This window comes from Geospiza fortis, unplaced genomic scaffold (genome assembly GCF_000277835.1).
Source record: "Geospiza fortis unplaced genomic scaffold, GeoFor_1.0 scaffold192, whole genome shotgun sequence".
NCBI lineage: Eukaryota > Metazoa > Chordata > Aves > Passeriformes > Thraupidae > Geospiza > Geospiza fortis.
In genome coordinates, this window is record NW_005054315.1 from 3,853,809 (window position 1) to 3,874,453 (window position 20,645).

At 37.2% G+C, this 20,645-nt stretch overlaps 1 protein-coding gene across 2 annotated transcripts in view; it reads left to right on the top strand.

Annotated features, from left to right (window-relative positions):
- Positions 1-20,645, top strand: part of TFDP1 (transcription factor Dp-1) — a 36,772-nt gene that overhangs the window by 12,495 nt on the left and 3,632 nt on the right. The window contains exons 2-9 of one of the 2 annotated variants that reach the window (XM_005419973.2): positions 320-386; positions 10,753-10,859; positions 13,780-13,901; positions 15,312-15,477; positions 15,670-15,816; positions 17,826-17,894; positions 19,194-19,345; positions 19,922-20,088. In XM_005419973.2, coding sequence (XP_005420030.1) covers positions 320-386; positions 10,753-10,859; positions 13,780-13,901; positions 15,312-15,477; positions 15,670-15,816; positions 17,826-17,894; positions 19,194-19,345; positions 19,922-20,088 — 997 coding nt within the window. The remainder of the gene's footprint in view (positions 1-319; positions 387-10,752; positions 10,860-13,779; positions 13,902-15,311; positions 15,478-15,669; positions 15,817-17,825; positions 17,895-19,193; positions 19,346-19,921; positions 20,089-20,645) is intronic. The other variant, XM_005419974.3, reaches the window with a different exon arrangement.

Genomic DNA, 20,645 nt, shown 5'->3' on the forward strand with positions numbered 1-20,645 from the left:
TTGTTTGTTAAAACAGTGCATACACACTGTGAGAAAGGTGTAGTTGCAGTTGTCTGTTAAAACAGTGCATACACACTGTAAGAGCTTAGGACACAGATAGCAAAGTCGGTGAACACTTATTTTCTGCTTGCTCTTAAAGAATATGGCATCTATAAAATCAAGACCTTTAAATTTGACAAGTACTATACTCCAGACAGTTCACAGTGGCAGGTTTGTTACAAAATGAGAGTGATAGAGGCCACTGGTAAGATACCTTTCATCTTTACCAATAAAAGGCTATCTGTGTTTGTAAAATTAATAAAAATTGTTTCTTTAACAGGCTGGACTAATTGAAGCCAATGGAGAGCTTAAGGTGTTTATAGACCAAAACCTAAGTCCTGGAAAAGGTAAGAACACAATTCTTAGTAAGATGCTCCATTTCTTGATTTTTAGTTGTTATGCATTTTACTGGCTTTAAACTGCTTTCTTAGCATAGCTTTTGTAAAGTTTTTCTTAAGTTATATAATCACTAAGCAAACTGTAGATTTACTGTGGTTTATAATTGTCTTAAAACTACAGGTGCGGTTCAGTGGTGGTTTGTCCTACATGTGATCTCCTTAGTGTAGCTTGTGTTGAAGTATAAAGACCAGGATGTTCTGAAGCATCTTTGGGGCACTGTGTTTTAGTAAGTGGAAAAAAAAATGCAGGGGGGTAGAAGTTTAAAATGGGTTATGACAGTTTTTATGATAGTGCATCCACTCTCCTGCAAGCTTATCTCAAAATATATTGTGAACAGAACTGTTTTGGTCTTGCAGATAATGCCTGTGCATGTATGATAATTTAATGCCATTAAGCAATTGAATAAAACACAAGATATACATTTGAACTTGAATTTTATATGTGAGCTAAAGGACTGAGAGTACCTAAGAATTTGGGGAGCTAGGAGGTGCACTTTCCCAGTTAGGGGAAAAACCAGAAGGACACTGAGTTCCAGCCACCTGCAATTCTGGACAGCTATGGCATGTAACCTCTTCTGTAAACTGATCATGCTACATTTGAAGACTACATTTCATGTATTCTTAGAGGAGGGCTGTTTCCATAGCCAGGCTGTAGAACTCTTCTCTAAATCCACTGAAGTGTATTCTTGTCAGTTTATGCATTCTGCTGGTGACAATTGTTTATCAGGTTAATAATTTTCTTGGGCATGTTTGCCTACTCTTTGTAAATAACAACTGAGTATCTTAACAGTCATTACTAGTTTGACAGCCAACTAGCCACTGTTTCCTAGAATGTCATCAGATATGCTCTTTGTCCCCTGTTTTCCTTATTGTATCCTTTGAGCCTGTTTGATTGCTTTCATCAGCTTTCTTGAATACCAGTGACTAAAACAGCATGTGTGACTCTCAAGTGAAGTATCAGTCATTTTTGTACAGAGAGATCAGTTCTTTTTCTGTGCAACATCATGTTTGGTTCATAGGCACCTCACAATATATTTTGGTGAAATGGCCATTTTCCTTTGTTGTGTCTTCCAAATGACAGTTTGCTTTATTCTTGTGTGTGACAGACGGTGTCCTTTGATAGGCTGTATGAAGTAAGGTGAAATTAATATTAGCACAGTCATTTGCTTACTGTCTGTAAACCTTACTGTTGACTAATCTACTGGCTTTAAGCATTGTTGGAATGCTCCAGTACTCTCAGATTAACCTGTAGTCCAGCTCAGGTGAACTCCTTTACTGCTCTAGTATTTTGTATACCATTCCAGGAAACAATTCAGCTTCTGCCACCACCACTAGGTACAGCAAGTATTTTATAAGCATCTCCCTAGACTCTGTCTTGGACATTTCCTTGTCTAAAATATATATTGCCTTGCAGAAGGAGGGTATCCCACTAATCTGTCCTGTTCTGCATTTGTTGGAGGGGGCACTAAGAGTTAAGACAGGTATTAACTGGCAGAGGTGTATTTCTGTAAACACAGTCACACCCCCCTGAGCTAGACAAGTGTGCAAGTAGGTACCTGATCCTTAACAGCTGTACTGTATGTCCTAACCCTGTGGGCAGTAACAGTGATTTTTTTGCAGGGCAGATACTTTAGGAGGGTACATTTTACACCCACATAGGTGTCTGGACCCTGTTGCAGTCAGTGGAGATCTAGTCATAACAGTGCAGTCTAGACAGCGAGAACTGGAAATATGACTCTTCCATTATTATATACATCTTTAAGTAGAACTGCTCGAATTGGAGGGCATTTTATTGCTTATAGAATTTTGTAAATAAATTCACATTATTAAATAGTTTATTATAGCTCGGCACTTCGTCCAGTATGAGAGTCAAGCTCTCTACTCTCAGTGTTTGACACAGCAAACTGAACTGTCGTCAGCCCATTTCTGCTGCTCATTGCTTTTAGGGGAGTTCTGTGAAGTTAATAGACAGTAACTAATTCTTAATATTGAGAAGAAACAGCTATTTCTCTTAGCTTCATCAGTTTGTGGATTTTGTCTCTAGGTTGTCTGTGTTTCATGTGCAGGCTCTGTAGTCTTAATCAGAGCTTAAACTTGCAATTATTTGTCACTAAAGTACTCAGATATGTATCAGGATTTATTCACTAAAGTAGTACTTTTTTCCTTTGCCACCTTTTTTTAATTTTTAGGGGGTTTTGTGCAGTCTTTAAATGTTGATGTTGACAACCACACAAAAGTACTACGCTCTCTAAAAGTAGCTGTCTACATTGCATGCCATTATATCAACAAAGTGCTGTCCTCTGCTATTTCTTAAAATCTGTGCAAAATTTCTCTTAATTTCATGATGGAGAGGATTCCGTCCAGAGCAAACATGGAGTAAGCTTTCCATAGGGTAGCAGAAGTGTATCTGGTATACTTTTTTAGGGGGAGTTGAAGGTGGTTAGGGAAAAAATCTTTATGTTCTTATCTGGTGGTCAACATCAAAAGGTCTTTTTGATGTTTTTGTTTGTTCGTTTGGGTTTTTGTTTTGTTTTTTTCTTCATCTTCCCCTTTGGATTTGTATTTCTTTTAAGGAAAGAAATTTTGTATTTTTCTTTATATTTATTTTCTGGAATTTGCAAGTCAATCACAATAAGAGATTGAGAGTACATTGCATGATTGATCTTGGTTGTGGGGTTGAATCTCCCTGCTGTGTCAGATGAGGGGTTTATTTAGCCCAGCCTGCTGCCCTTGACAACAGTAATGGGGCAGGCTCTTGAGGGAGAATGCAGGAGCCTGGCTACTTTTTGAAGTTCATTCTTCTTAGTGCTCCTACAGCTCTCAAAGTCACTGGATTAGTAATACCAGAGAGTGCATTCCATCATAGTTTTGGAAAAGTCCAACTTTGAAACTCAGTGAATTGAGGAGAAAATCCAACAAGAAATCTTTTACTTGCTTCAGTTTCTACTTGTTGCTAGCCAGATGTGAAAGGAGGAGGAGTTCAGCTGTCAGAGGAATAAAGGTTTTAGGGGGATTGTAGAGGACAAAAAATTACTTGTGTGCTGGGTCATAAGGACGTGCTTGCAAAAACAGGGTTAAAGAGAAAGAGCAGAATATTGTTGGTGAAACAGTTCTATAACATTGTGGTCAGCAGTCTATAAAGTACGTGACTAAGTGGTATATGACTATAAGGTATATGACTCAAGTATGAGAGATAAGCAAAGATTGGCTCTTCTGGTCAAAACCAGTTATGATGCAAAAATTCTCACAGCCTGAGCAGATTTGTTGCAATGCTTTCAAAATGGGCTGTGAATGAGCTTCTGTAAATTTTTAATCTGTACTAGCCGAAGTATGGTAACTGGATAAGTTCTTTTCAGACTTGAGTTTTGGTGGTAGGGTTATGTTGCTGTTGTTTCTTAGACGAATAATAAAGAGGGGACATCATCATCTTGCTGAACAGTTATGCTGAAAAACCTCTTGCTCAAAAAGTCCTAAAGATTTGGAATCAGATAGAGAGGGTATGTTACAGAATAATCTCTGCATGCAAGTCTTACCCATACACTCATTCCCTGACTGTTCATTAATGTCTGCTGACAGGAACAGGTTTCCAGTGTAGAAAACCTTTTTGCTTTAGCAAATGGGGACATGCTTCCAGTATCTCATGGAGAGACTGATCTCAGAAAGACTGGTCTCGGCCATGAACTCCAGATTAGGATTTGTGTTTTAAAGCAGAGACAGACTTTATTTGTTTTAAGAGGAGAAAACAGTATGTAAAAAACCCCAAACAAAAATACAACAAGCCCCAAAAACCAAAACAACAACCCCACGAAGGTTTGTTTATAATGAGTAATGCATGCAATTTTGAATAAATTAGTCATAAAATACCTTTCTAGAAAATACTCTAAAAATTTGTTGCTTCAAAACCATCTCTAGTGTGAAGTAAGAGGTATCAACCTATTTGTGGTAGAGATGAGATGGCAGCTTGTGTTTCCCCCAGGGCTTGTGCAAACTCCAGAAGTAGTTGCCTGTAAATTTGCCCATGTTTTCTGATACCCCTGTGTATTTCCATTACTGGAGTGTAACACTCCATATAGCCCTGAAAAAACAGTATTACTGTGAAAGGTTTGTTTTCCTTGGTAACCAGGAAGGTGGGGTTTCCAACTGGCTAATTAATTTTGAGAGTTAGCAAATATATATGGTTTGGAAGGATAGAAAGAATTTTTAATAGGGTCTGAACTAGTAAAACTTCCTTATGAGTTTGTCTTTTCTATTGGTTATTTGGCAATGAATTTTAGAAACTTGAGAAATTTTGCAGCTTCTGGAGGTTACATTTTGAAGAAAATTGTTACATTCTCATCCTTGCCATTTTCAGATGAGTGTTGATATTTAAGTATTAAATAGAACACTATTCGAGTCTAATCATACCCCTCACTTGTGGAGAAATCTGGATGAAAGAAATTATTTGCTTCAGATGAATGCGAGGGAAAAGGTAACCAGTGCTATTACTCTTGTATTGAAATTAAAGCTCTTAGTTTAAAAGTTACTCAGAAAGAAAAGTTGGATCTTCTCTTATGCCAGTAGGTGGCATTATTGGTACGTAACCAGAAAATGCTTGTAAGGTATGTCTCTAGCTCCTTTCACTGCTTACACTTTAAAAAAAGGGTTCACAATTTATAGGATAATTATATGTACATTTCAGATTTGAAAAAATCAAACATGTAGCATTTTAAGGTGTGTTTAGACTCTTATTTCAACACTTGCCTAACTGTAAGATTGTTTTGTTCTTTTTATTTCTGTGACAAGAAACTTGCAGAGTAGTGTTATTGTTACTTTTACTTGAAAATTCATACTCCTTGATTTTTAACAGTGACTGGAATTGTTCCTCTGGACTAGAACAAGAGATCAATTTCAGAACCCCATGAATTATGCTTCAGCAAACAGATGCTTGAAATTGGTTATAAAATCTATGTTACTGCAGCTGAGGTAAATCCAATTAATATTGTCTAAAGTCAAGCTAAGGAAATCAAACTTTCTGGAAGTAGAAATGGAATTTTGGGAAGTCTAAAAGTAGACCCCAGTTTATTTCAACACAGACTTGGAAAAACTGGTTTGTAATAGCTGAACTATTACTAGTCGTATATAAAGAGGGTAAGAATCATGTAGGAGTCTGAGTTGTGAGTGAGTACTACACTGGGAGACATGGATTTCTCTACAAAAGTTCAGAATTGCTGTATAACACAATGGTATGGCTTGTTCAGTAAGTAGAGGTGCTTTTACTTGACTTGGCACACAACTGGAGACAATCATTTGTGTGTTGTCACACAGAGACCCTTAAAAAGAATTCTGTATTTTCTGAAAATTAGCATATAACTAACTAATAAAATAACATGAAATATCTATGGTGTTCCTGACAGAGATGTTAACAACTGCAGTGTCACAGGAGTGACATGTGAGGAATCAACTCCCAGGAGATAATTGTCACCTCTGTTGTGTGACAGAACTTTGTTAGAGACTGCATTACGAGGGAACTGAGTTGTTTTTCTGTTGACTGCTCTCTTTTTCTCGAGTAAAGAAAACATAAAGGCAAATTACTTCAGAAAATGGTTGAGTATCTAGAATGAATGGGATTTCTGCTCCTGAGGCAAGGAGTACTTCAGCCCATCCTCTCTATCCTGAACACCAAATTCAAAGTCACTACTGTTTCAAGAACTGGAGCAGTCAGCTTTTCAGGAGATCTACCTTGCTGTCTGCAGAGGGCACTCGTTTCTTTGATACTTTGTCTTTTTTCTGTGCCATCTTAAGATTTTTAAAATGTTCTTAATTAACCTCATCATCTGTCCTTTAAACTGTCAAAATTCTGCAAGGGATTCCTTCTTTTTGGTAAAACTCTTTGGTTTGTTTTTATATGCAAGCAAAGGCTCAGTTAACCAGTAACCAAAGAGAGCACTTACTTGTTTGTAGACAGGTAATAACAGGTTTTGTTAGTGCTGCTCCTTCTGATCTGCAAATTTTTTATGCCATTACTCCTTGATTCCACCTGCCATCATTATTATCTTGTATTTGGAGGTATTCTGGAATATCATACTGATGAAATTCTACTTCCCTTTAGGTTTAATGATTGCTTATAAGTTACTAAAAGTAGTTTTCCAGACATTTGTGACACTGAGAATATAAGTAGTAGTAGTAGTAGTAGTAGTTATATCCTTCTGTATACATTGGGTTTTTTTCTGCTCTAAATGGCATTTTCCGTGGTTCTCAAAGTCTTTAAGGGATAAAAAAGATGTGTCAGTACTAGCAGTATTAATAATTTGTTTTGAAAAGGAATAAGAGTTGATGCCAGTAAAACTGTTCACAAACTTGTGTTTTTAATTTTTACATGCTGTTATGTACACTGTATGTTGTCTACAAAATAGAGGATTATAGGGATTGCAGTGATTGCTGAGTAACAGTAATTAAAGAATTTGTAGTAAGATTTGTTTGAGAAACTGAGCTGTCAGTCACTTGCAAATATAAGTTGATAAAATTACTTCTGCTTGTATTTAACAAACAAAAAACCTCCCACATATTATGAGCCTTTGAAAATGCAGATGAATATGAGTAAAATGTTTGCATGTGAGACAATCGAGAAAATAGAATGCACTTGGACAGAGACATTGAAAATATCCTCTTAAAAGTTTTGTTTTCTGTATAATTGAGCAGTTATACTCAAGATAGCTTTTATAAGTTGACTTTGCTTTGAACGGTGATGCTTGTGTTACGATTCTTTCACTTACATTTATGTTTCCTTGCCAGTCAGTTTGTGCTGTACAGAAAGATGAACCTTGTAGTTTCTGTTTAGAGCCAGGTTGGCTCAGTTGCATGAATTAACTCTGGCACAGCACTACAGGAAATGTTAGTGTAATTAAAAAAATTAAAGAAACATGGTATGTGCTCTTTCCTTCCCATGGATGTTTTAGTTGCAAGGTAGCTATTTCTGTTCAGAAAATAAAATTATTAATGACAGGAGGCTGGAAGCCATCTAATAAACCTTACCTTCAAAGCAGGATCAGCTTTGTTGCACAGAGCCTTCAGTTCTTGAATTTTGCTGTGTATCACCAAGGAATCTCCTATGCAGCCTGTTGCTGTGCACTGCCATTGGCAATTTCCCTGGCTGGAATTTGCCATGTAACAACTTGTGACTGTTCCCCCTTTTCCTTTTGTTATGTCCTCTGTCATCTCTATACTTCTCTTTAACAGTTGAAGGCAGTGATTTCTGCAAATAACACCTCTTGCTCCACTTTACCTCTTCCAGAGGCTGAACGCACCAAGCTCCCTGAGCTTCTCCTTGTACAGGATATACTCCAGTACCCAAGGCACACTGGTGTCTTCCTGCTGCACTCTCTCTTGTTTGCCAGTGCCTCTCTTGAACCTTGGGCCCCAAGACTGAGCAGAGTCATCCAGGGACAGTGTAAGGAGTGCTGAAAGAAAAGGAATAATCACTTATTGTTGTATACTTCCAGATGTAGCCCAGGATGTGGTTAAGTCTTTGTTAGCATAGGGAAGTGCCTCTGGGTCACACAGAGCTTATTGTCTGCCCAGGCCCCTGATGCTTTCCTGAGCATCTGCTTCCTAACCACTGACCCAGCCTCTGCTCTTGTCTTGACTGACACTGGCACATTTTTGTCTTCATTGACTGCATAAAAATTTTTAATGAACAACGTGATAACATAAAGAATTATTTTATTTTAAAACATACCAGAATAATTAAGTCTCTTGAGTGAATCTGAAGATTAGAGGGTCTGATGGGAGTATTGTTCTTTATGAAGTTGTCCTACTGAAGTAATATTTGGAAGCTGTTGTAGGAAAAACTCATAATGTGAACAGGTAGCACTCATTGTAGAAAACTGTGAAACTACCTTTGAATTTTGAAAGGAGCTAGCAATGGTGCTTCTATCCCTGTAACTCAGTATGTGTATAATTGATATAGTACCAGAAGGAAAGAGAGCAGCATAGCCTGCACTGATTTGTGAAGGGCTCAGGTAATGGCAGATGAGTAAATCAGACTTCTGTGGCAGCCCAGTTGAGCACCTAACAGAAAAGCAATACATGTGTGGACAGATGTGATAGTGGCCTTCAACAGGGCTTTTCTAGAGGGAGGGGAAAAGGCAGAGTCTGCAGTTATTTATTTTCAAAGTCATGCTTTGAAACAGTCAACAACCATGTGGATAAGGATTATCTAATCAGAATTATGTCCTTGGATTTCTTAAAAATAATAAAAAATTTGATTATCAAGGTCCTTAATCAGCCTGTTAAGCTAAGGTGTGATAATTAATTAACCCCATGGTCCTCCCATGGGGTTAATAATTGGTGAAAACTGAACTTGGTACGATGGGTATCTCAAGTGAGCTATTACCACTGAAGAAAGGTCTTGAAGTCATCGTAGGTTATATTAATGAAAATGTGGTACCAGTGTTTGGTGGGGAATTTTAAGAATTACTTGTAAAGGAACAGGGAATAAAATAGTAAATGAGCTATAAATAGCATACTGCATTCCTTGGTAGTGCATGGATGCCTGGATCTGCAAAAGAAAGGGCAGGAGAACTAGAAAGCATGGGCAGCAGTGACCATCAGAGGTAAGGGAGGGTTGGTTAAAGCATGGTGCTTATGATGCCAGGGTTGGGGGTTTGATTCCTGTATAGGCCATTCACTCCAGAGTTGGAATTGATGATCCTTGTGAGTCCCTTCCAACTCAGAATATTCTGTGATTCTGAGATGATCAAATAGATGAGGTGTCTTAACCTTGGAAAGCAGTCTTTCATACTGGAAATACAGTCTTCAGATTGCGCTGAATTTTTTAAAGCAGTGAGGAGAAGTTAAAAAAACAACCTCCAGGAAGCTGAGAGAAGCAGCTACACAAGCACTATTAGCCAGGGTAGTTTATATTGATTTATTGTATTCCACAGAGAGGAAGAACAAACACAATTCCAGTCATGACAGTGATGGCTGTACTTGGAGGGACAGGAAGGTATAGCAGACATTACAAACTGGGGGGTAGCTGCTAACTTTCTGAAAGAGCACTGGGAAGCTGGTTAGTAATGGAAGAAGGACATGCTGCTGCATCCTGTTTGGGAATAGATTGATCACAGAGAGTAAGTTCTTAAGAGAAGCTATCACTTTGACATGGTGTAGTAATAGCAGCTGGGAAATACCAGCTTTCTGGAAAGCAAGGGCTTAAAGAAGATTTGAATTGTCCTCAAATTTCCTGTAGACTTCCTGAATGTGTAAAGAGGGATGATAGGCATCAAGGACCAGTTACAGCCCTCCTGATACAACCCTTGTAAAAATGCTTATTTATTGTTTCTGTATTGGACAATGGGAAGAAGAGAGAGGAATGAGAGTTGTACCAAGTCCTTCTGACCCCATTGGCCTCTTTAAAAGTCGTCTCAGAGAAACAACTGCTAAACCTGACAACCACTTGACAATTGATTTGGCAAAAAAAAGTCTCTAGTATTTTAAGACTGGTTTGTTCATAATTTTCTTACTGTAGTCAGTCTTTGTTGCTTTTTTCTTTGCTCTGTTTTGTTGTTGGTTGGGGAGTTTTTTGTTTTGAATAGGTGGGTTTGTGGTTCTTTGCTCTGAACTATATCGTGGAACATCAAACTGCTAGCGGATACCTGGGTTGTTATTTTTGTAGTTGATTTATCTTTTGCCTGGCCTAAGTCTTGTTTACCTACCAGTGCTGATTGTGTATAGGTTATGAACAGGGAGAGAGAGAACAACCTTTCCTCCAGGGTCAGTCTGCTGAGTTGCATGTATTTTTCTGAAATAATGGGGTTGTTTGTTCTTTAATTCCCTGCCTTCAGCTGGGAGGGGACACTTAGAGGAAAGTTGGGAATATTCTCTTGGAAAGACCTGTTCCAGCCAAATTTTATCTCCTGTAGATCAGCATGTTTCAGAAGGCTATGCCATATGCTATGGCATTGGGCATGTTTGTCAGGCGGTACTGAAAATTATTTGAGTAGCCACAAAGTGTAAGGGTAGAAGAAGAGAGGATTATGCTTCTTGTTAAATGCTGGTTGCCTCTATTACTCTGCTTTAAGAGAAAAATTGGAATACAAGGAATTAAAACATACTCATATTAAAGCAGTGACCTGTAAGGTTTCATTGAAGAAAGTTTGAGAGAACATACTGTGAAATCTAATTTCTTTTTTTGCTTCAAATGTGTAAATGCTACATTTATATTGAGACTACGTGTTTCAGGGCTAGTTTCCATTAATATGCATTGGTAGTAGATGAGACTATTTGCTAAAATAATACCATGTGCTGACCTGAAGCTCTCTGCTTGTATTTGTTTTAGGGGTTGTTTCTCTATTGGCTGTTCATCCTTCTACAGTAAATACGATTGGAAAACAGCTCCTGCCAAAAACATTTGGACAGTCTAATGTCAACATTGCACAACAAGTGGTAAGGAGACTTTGTGGGTTTTTTTTTGTTTCTTTGTTTGTGGGATGTGAGAGTTTTTTGGTTGTTGGGGTTTTTTGTCTGTTTTGGGGTTTTTGTTTGTGTATTTTGTTTGTTTTGTTTTTATTTTTATTGCTTGTCCTATTGTTTACACATACAGCAAATCTGAAGTAGCCTGGTAGTCTGTATCACCCATCATGAGCAGATAATCTAAGTTTTTTTCTAATTTTAGTAGACTTAGGTTAAAAAAAATATGTATTGTGTAAAGAAGTTCAAAGGTGACTCTCAAATCAATGTGAAGTACCTCACTGTTCAGGAGGCTTTACATTTTGTTAGTCTTGCCATTTAAAATCAGTGTCTCTTTCAGATTCTGCTCTGAAATCTGGCATAGGGAAATGTAAATTAAGTCCATAAACATGTTTTTACAGAGGTTTGAGCTAGGTGGAATAAAATTGAAAGCATAACTATATTTTAGTGCTTAATTTAAATATTCTTTTGCTGAAATACTTATTTTGAGCTTTGTGTGAAATTAGATGTTCTAAGGAATCTTATAATGCAATAGATAATACATAGGTTATAGTAATTGTTTCAGTAATCAAAATTAGAATTTGGTGATCTGAGTAGAATTGGTCTCAGTCTTCTGGAAAGCAACTGTTGCATGTAAACATCTGAACTAGAGTGTCTTATATTTGGGGTTCTTCTTGATAGGAAAGCAGTAGAGTAGATTTTGAATGTAGAGTAGGTGTTAATCAGACTTCTCTGTCCCACTCTAGAAATGAGCATGTGAACTTGTGCACACTTAATTTCTTCCTTTGTAGAGTTGAATATTTCAGGACTCTTCTGAGTGCAGTACAGGTTCGGGATTTACTGCTGCCAGTTTGTTTTTTCTCCAGCTGTAATTATTTTCCTCCTCAACCCTGCTCCTGTTCTGGTTTGGCTTTCATCTTATTGCAGAGTGATACAAATTCTAGAGGTACCATGGTGGGGCTGCTCATGGAATTAGTAAGGCAGGGAATTGGAGAGCAGACTCTCTGCGAGCAAGGTGTTCAATCATCTCTTGCAATCTTCTGCCAATTCATGTAGGGAATAGAAATCAGCTTACAGCTTTCTTAGGTCCCCATATAATCTATTTACTTGAATAGCACTCGAGTGGTTTTCACACTCTTTGGAGACATTTGGTGAGCCAGACCAATTGGTATCAGAACTGATAATTTTTTTTTTCATGGGGATAAAGTGAGCAGGTTCACATGTGTCCTGTGCCAGCATTCCCCACCCTCATGCCATTTCCTACAATCCTCAGTTGTGTTTATGAAAAGCAGTAGAGGAGATTATTTGGCTTTTCATAAGAGACAGAAACGTTTCAAGTACAGTACAATGCTCCTGGAAAGGAGTACCTAAGACATTCTAGCTGTCAGAAGTGGATATGGGACACAGTCTCAAGCTGTGGCAGGGGAAATATAGGCTGGATATTAGGAAGAAGTTTTTCACAGAAAGTGTGATAAAATGTTGGAATGGCCTGCCTGGGGAGGCAGTGGAGTCACCATGCCTGGATGTGTTCAGAAAAGGACTGGATATGGCACTTGGTACCATGGTTTAGTTAGGGTGTTTAGGCCATGGGTTCGACTTGAGGATCTTGAAGGTCTCTTCCAACCTAGTCATTCTGTGGTTCTGTGATATAACAAATTTTTACATTAACTGCTCAGAGAGATGGCATAATGTAAAGAGAATATTTGGGAAAAAATACAGCTGTTTGTCTTTCCAGACAGCTGAAATCAGGGACATCCTACAGTCACTAGACTACCTTTGGCACCATCTATGTAACTTTCACACATGAAACATTTCATTTTCAGTTTTTGTATTTTACTCTTGTTGAGACTTAACTGTTGAAGATGGCTGGAGGAAGAAAAATTAAGTTTTGCTGCTCAGACAGGATGTAGCTACAGGAAAATATGGTGAGCTTGTGGGTGGTTATGGGTTTAGGTTATTTGATGGTTTTTTTCATTTACCTGATGTCAGGGATGCAACCAGCTGTCTCCACTGGGAGGTCAATGTACCCCAAAAAAGTAGGTATATCTTTTGACAAAAGAGTAATCTATAGGATATAATTTTCCCTCCTAAATCCATATCTTCTAGAAAGTTACATTTTAAACAATTCAGAGATAAAAATTGTCATCTGCAAGGGTGGGTGTTTTCTTTAGCTAGTTTCAGAGGAAGGAAGGCACAATTCTATGTGCTAATGTATGTTATTATTACTTATGGCCAAATTACCACATCTTCAGGACAGTTCACATGGAAGCTGGAAGACTGTGCTTAGCCAAGTGTGTGCTCTCAGCATGTTTGCAGTGGAATGGTTTTGCCTAATTTGATGTCACTCACTGCAGCGATGAAGAAAGTTCACCCTTATTCTTTCTCACCTCTAATGTGGTAGTTTTGACTCTGGTGATAGAAGCTGTCACCAGGAGAGAGGGTTCTTGCAAAAGCTCTGCATTTTCTCTCTGGTTTTACTGATTTTCAGATTTTCTTACATTCATATTTTAACTGTAATTTACTGCAGCATCCTTATACATAATTTGGTAGGGTGGGGAGTTTTTCCCTCCCTTTTCCCCCCCATTTTCCTCGGAGGGAGAGAGTGTGTGTGTGTTTTGATCTTGTCTATGTTAGTGCTGAACAGTGATAAGAAATCCACCAGGCATGAAAACCTGATTGAAAGAGGTTAAAATATAAATGCTTGTACCTTAGGGTGTGCTCTAACTATATTAACTGTAGTCAGAAGTTTTTTATGCAAGTGTGTATAAATTAGATGCATCTAAGAGAAGTATATAAAGTACTAGTGTTTGGATAATGCATCATTTCAATTGTGTCACTTACAAATGGACTTCTTGGAATTCTTACCATTTTCCAAATGATTTTATCTTCACTGTAGGTTATCGGTACACCTCAGAGACCTTCAGCACAGAATACCATCCTGGTAGGAAGTCCACACACACCTAACACACATTTTGCATCACAGAACCAGACTGGAGATTCTTCACCTTGGTCTGCTGGGTGAGCAAAATGAAAGCTAGAAAGGATTAATAAAGTGTTGGAACTTTTGTTTTAAGTGTTGTGATAGTGTGTGTACTCCTCAGGCTAGCAGTGCGCCAAAGTCTTTTCCTTTTCATCAAGAGCAGTTCACCACTGAAGTCTGCTGTACTAAAATAGGGAGTAGTCACACCATGAGTGCCTCTTCATTTCTTGTAAAAGAATGCAGAGTATTTTCTATAAGCTCTGGTAGATGCTCTGACATCACTAACTTTTAGAGAATGTAGCTCCTAAAAGGACACAGGAATTTGTCTGACTTGATTCTATGATTTCTCTTATGCTGATGTATTCTCAGAAAAATACGGTGTATTTCTGATTGAACAAGGATATCCCAGAGTGTCCTTTGAAATAAGAACATAGTCCTTTTTGAGAAAAAAGTATTAAATACAAGGAATGCATTCTTTTGGTGTGTTTTTTTTTCATGCAAGCTTGTTTTTAAGGGTATCTTGTTAACTGTAGTTGCTTTAAGACTACATTTATTATTGGTGGCCTGTTACTCATAAAGAGATTTCTGCTTTGGAATTATACAGTGAAATGAGATGTAAGAACTGAGACTTCCCCTTGCTGAAACTAATTTTGTTGATACTTGTATTTTTCCTCTGGTTACAAGGAAATTTTTATTTAAAAACTTCGCAAAGCAGAAAACTTTGTTATACTTCTTGTAACTTTGAAGTTCTAATAGCAATTTCATATACTGTATAACTTCAAATCTGTGTTATAGTAATAGTGTAATATTTGGTGAATTCAACCAATACCAGACTTTATCTGTTCAGTCAGTATCAGTATCACATTGCATAGAAAATGCTCAATCTATGTGCTACTTAAAAATAAAAAAATTTTTAAAAGGACAAAAAATTCTCTCCTCTGATTCAGTTTTCATGTTTTAGTATTTATCCCCTTATCTCTTCTTGTCTTGAAGTTTGGAAAGTTTATCTGTTGACTTCTTCAAGTAATATCCCTGTTGTTAATTTATTGTCTGCTACTGGAAAGAATTCAGGCCAGGCTGGATAGAGCTTTGGGCGGCCTCACTGAGTTGAAGATACCCTGGCTCAGTGCAGGGGGGTTGGACTAGATGATCTTTATTAAAGATTGCTTCCAACCCAAACTATTCTATGATTTTGTGATTCTACTGAAGCTATAAAAGTTGGCAAAAGAATAAATTTATATTGTGTTTCAGCATCAAGATACTAGAATTGTTTATAAATATTGTAAAATGTAGGGGGAAAATGTAGGAGAGAAGGTTGGTAAGGGATAAGAAGCGGAAGAAAAGGGAAGGCTTGGGTTTTTGACAGCAGTGTGCCTGTATTTGAAAAAGAGACATCAAATATTCCAAAGTTTAAATCTTCTTAAAATATATATTATACGTATATTTAGGAAGCGGAACAAAAAAGGCGAGAAGAATGGCAAGGGTTTACGTCATTTCTCTATGAAGGTTTGTGAGAAGGTACAGAGAAAAGGAACCACCTCATACAATGAGGTGGCAGACGAGTTGGTTGCAGAATTCACTACCACTGATAATCACATTTCACCAAATGAATCAGTAAGTATATGGGAAGTCAATTACATGTGAACTGAATGGGGGAAGAGAAATTTCTCTTGAGATTTTTCTGTTTTTCCTACTGCTAAATGAAACAGTTCAGATATTAACTGAGTTTACCCATTTGCTGTAATATGTTTATTTTCAAATATTTTTGACACAGGTATATTTTTGATTAATGCACTATGTCTACAGCAGGCTTATGACCAGAAGAATATTAGACGACGTGTCTATGATGCCTTAAATGTCCTTATGGCCATGAACATTATCTCTAAGGAGAAAAAGGAAATCAAATGGATTGGTCTACCTACTAACTCGGCTCAGGAATGTCAGAATTTGGAGGTATATACATTTGGAACTTCAAAATGGCTTTGTGTTTGAGTAAATGTTTACAGCTTTAATATGTTCTGATACAATGTGTGCCTGTAATCTTTTGAAGTAGCAACATAGGCCTCTTTGGACTCTTTTTTTATTTTATTTTTTATATACTGAACACGCACGCTTCAACTTCCAGATTGTTCAAATGTCTTTGTTTAATTCTTCTATGTCAAAAATACAGCTTTTAAAAGTACATGTGAAGTGGTTCTGAGTGGAAGGTAGTAAAAAATTAATGTGTATTTCCAACATTGCAACAGTGATACTCAGGAGTTGGGAAGATTTGTTTTCTCCAGATGCCAAACAGACAGTAGATCTGTGATGATAGATGTTGCATATATGTCAGTACATATAGGCATCTCCATTGCTGCAGGTCTTAGCTTTTTGTGACAATTCTTTTAAGTGGGTATGTCAGACTTTCTTATTGTGCGTCGTGGGGAGGAAGTGAAATGCTTTATACTGAAAGAGATTAGTAAGTTCTGTCTGACTGGATTTTTTTACTGTCTTGAGATTTGCAGGATAATAAAGTTACTGAGGTTTACTGAAGTAAATTCACTTCATCTGAATGGAATGAAATGTTGTATTTATTCTGAATAAGTCTAAACTCCTGCAACAGGACAAAAAATCAGTGAGAAGGTGCCAAAGTTAGGGGAAAAGTGGAACAAAAGTGTTTGGGAGCCTTATCTACAAAGGGATAGTTCTAATCTTTGTTTGATACGGATAATTGATTTTTCCTCTAAATTTTTTAACTTACTTTTGTGGCAGTGAGTTTCAGGTGCATGAGAAGCTTCTTATGAAGTACCTTTTGTTTGGTTTTGAACATCTTGATATGTTGATATCTCTGAATATTTTTTTTAATTGGAAGTGGTGATGACCTAGGCATTCCTTACTCACTTTCTCCATCCTGTTCATTGTTTTATAGGGACCTCTCATGTTCTTCCCCATTATTTCATTCTCCTTTCAGTACAGTCCTAATGTATTCATTATTCTCTTGTGTAAAGTCTGTTCTATATCACTGATGATCCTGATTGCTCTTTCGTATGCTTGTCTTGAAATAGAACCATCAGACCTACAGAATTCAAGATGTAAACATTCTACTTCATAGAGTAATGTAGTGATAATTCCTGTTTGGTGCTCTGTTTCTTGCCTAATTTGAATTTTTGGCTGTCACAGTATAGTGAGCTGATGAATTTTGCAGACACTGCAATTTTAGATCTCTACTGAATGTAATTTTGTTTCTAAAGTATACATGGATTAGATTGTTTTCTCACACATACCTCACTATATTTACCAGAAATAATTTAGGTGATGTAATCACAATGTGCTATAAAACACTTTGAGTTTGCTTTATGGCATACTCTCTTTTTACTATGCCAGGTAACCCAGCATTGCCAGCAGATTCTGTCACCTTAATCTGATTGTCTGTTAGAGTAACAGTCTGTCAGTTTAATCCCCTTGGGAATCTGCTGGGGAGATGTGTGTATTCCCTAGCTTTTTGTCTCTTACCTCTTTTGTTATTATTTAGTACATATTAAATACTGTGAGGTCTTAACCTTGGGCTCCATTGCAGCTTCCTGTCTTTAACCATCTTTGATGGATCTTCTGCAATACCTCCAATGCCAATAAACTCTACATAAATAGATCCTTTTTGTCTATCTTTGCCTCTTTGAGAGAATTCCAATAACCCTTTGAGGCATAACTCAAACATTCTCTTTGCAAAGATGCTTTTATCTTCTTCACAGGTTGTTGTATTTTATTCCCCAGGGCTTTAATTTTGCTTTTTGTTCATTTCCATAGGTAGTACTGATGTGTCTTTATAGTTAAGTCTCTAAATTGTGTGTAGAACCTTAATGATTGATTGCTGTATTTCCTACCTCCACTGCTCTGGTATTGAAATTATTTTAAAGGGAGAAAATGCTGGCATAAAATGCTACTTAAAACCAACAAACTGACCAGTCCTTTTTATCTATCTTAAGGTGGAGAAACAGAGAAGAATTGAAAGAATAAAGCAAAAACAGTCTCAGCTACAAGAACTCATTCTACAGGTACAGTCAAGGTACTCTTGTCTATAGGGCAAGGTAACTTATATCTGTATTCCTCTTGTTTTATCCCAGTCTGAGGGATGTGAAACTTCTAGGAAGACTAGAGGTGATTTTCAGGAGAAGGTGTATGCAGCTTTATTTAACATTGTAGTTTAGCTGGGACCATGCTTGGCCATTGCCATTGGGGATGCCATCAACCTTCCATCAGTTATGATGAATTTATCTGGAGTTTCAAGTATGTTTAAACAGGGTTTATGTTGATAGGAGAAGTATTTCATACCATACCCTCTGAATTTTCCAATTCAGTTTAGGAACTCAACTAGATACAGGCATCTAGAATTTTCTTCTGTGTTAGCATCCAGAGATAAAATTATGTGACTGTAGAAGTTGTCTGTCATAGTGCTCTGCATTGTGCCTTGCTGGAGACTTGCTGCCACTGCTGTGGAAGTGGCTGGACCACTGTGAAACTGTGGCTGAACTCCTTCCCAGATTTCCCTTACTACACCTGGGGAAGCAATAGTCTATTTCCCAAGTCACTGTGCTGCTGGTCCACAGAAATGTGTTCCTGGGTAGATGTGTTGCCTACACAGTAGGAATGAGAATCTCAGGGATGCAGAAAGAAAGTCCCACAGCTGCCTGATTTTTATCAGTCTTTTTGTTGGCTTTGGGTTTTGGTCTTAATTCTTGTTTATTTAATTTGATTTTGTGACCAGAAAAATATTTTTCTTTGTTCAGTAGCTTACTGTATGATTTATAACTTGAGTTTCTATGGTTTTTAATTATTCAAATCGCTAGTTTTTAAAATAGGAACATTCCATTGTAAAAAGCAATTTTGGTAAGATATTAAAATCACTAATCTTAAATGGGTAATTCAGAAACCTAATGCCAGATAGTCATATCCCAAACATTAACTTTTTTTGCATATAATTAATTTCAGTATTAACATTTCTTGGAGTGCAGCAGCTAGTACGGAAGCGTAAATGGAGAGGAGATAGAATGCTATGAGAGAATTTATTTTTCCAATCGTTGTTCTCTCTCCATTCTGCCAGGAATCTGTCCAAGGAGCTGTGCTGGTGTAGTTAGTAGGATATGGGGTTTTTTTCCTCAGTAAAGTTTTACTGCATTGCCTTTTTTAATACTGTGATCTGTGACTGTTCTTGCATCTTCACATGCAGGAATATGGTAAACACTCTGTCCTTTTCTGCATTTACTTCTGCAACCATTGCTGGAATCCTTAGGAGTTTTGATAATGTGATCCTAAAAGCTTCATTCATGCTTTGATACCGCTGTTGCTTTTTCTAGCAAATTGCCTTTAAGAACCTTGTCCAGCGGAACCGTCAGGCAGAGCAGCAGGCAAACAGACCTCCCCCTTCCAATTCTGTCATCCATCTGCCTTTTATCATTGTGAACACCAGCAAGAAGACAGTGATCGACTGCAGTATTTCAAATGACAAGTAAGCTAACAAAGTTTGCCATTTGGCCTTTGGTAGAGCTCTGAGTTCATATAAATGTTCGTGTAGATTTGTTAAAGGTTAAATACAAACTTACTTTACTTGTGCCTTTTGTATATTGAGAACATGCACTTCAGACGGCTGTTTTATATACTCTTTTAATCAACAGATTAATTGATTCACATTTGATGTGAAGACTTAAAAGTCTTCACATTTAAGACTTGCTATGTAGAGATATTAGGTATCTCTCTTGACATTTTATGTCTTACTTAACCAAGCAGTGTTTTCCTTTGTCTTTAACACCATGAAATGAAGCCAGCAGAATTGAAAATGGATTTCGCTTTCAGGGCTGCTGTTCTCCACTTTTGCTTCAAAAAGCTGTATTTTTCATCAGCTAAATAAAAACTGAATGTAAGCAGTCACAAGCAAATACATAAATCTTGAAAATTTGATTGCTTAATGTGATGTTTCACTAGCATACTTAACACTGTCTGTAAAGCTTTTGAAATGCTGCAATTCCTGAAAATGGAAAGGTAGTTAAAGTTGTTGAAGTTAATTGAGACATTTTTTCCTCTCCAGGTTTGAATATCTATTTAATTTTGACAATACTTTTGAAATTCATGATGATATAGAAGTACTAAAACGAATGGGAATGGCTTGTGGGCTAGAATCTGGAAGCTGTTCAGCAGAGGACCTAAAAATTGCAAGGAGTTTGGTTCCTAAAGCTCTGGAACCATATGTGACAGGTTAGTTACTCCAAAAAGAGTTGATTTTTTTCCTCCTTAATATAGGATCTAAGAAAACACATGAAAATACCTTAGATCAGATAATTTCCACGGATTTGTGGTAAAGATTTCTGTCAAGTTCTCAATTTTGTCTGCTTTTTAGTGTATCTTAGAGAGCAAATAACATAGTAATTCATAAAGAGTGGAGTGTTGCTCTTTGCAAACCATTTTGCATCAAACCACGCAAGTAGATCTTTGCAGTGTGTAATTCTTTTAAGAGAACAGTATTTATGCTTGATTCACTTGCAAAGGCAAAAGGCAGTAAAGTACAAGCATATGATGAATACTGATATTATCTGTCTTGCTCACTTCAAAACAAATGGGTTTTTTAATTGTGTTTTGAAATTTTATTGCTGCTTGCACTAGTCTTTTTTTGAATTATGCTGATTTGGATGTAGTACATAAATATGTTTTGTTGTTTGGGCTGCAAGACTCCTTTTCTGGACTTTAAGGATGAAGCATTTCCACCGAATTAGATGGGTGTGTTTGGAAGGATTCCTGAAGAGCATGTTGTTTGT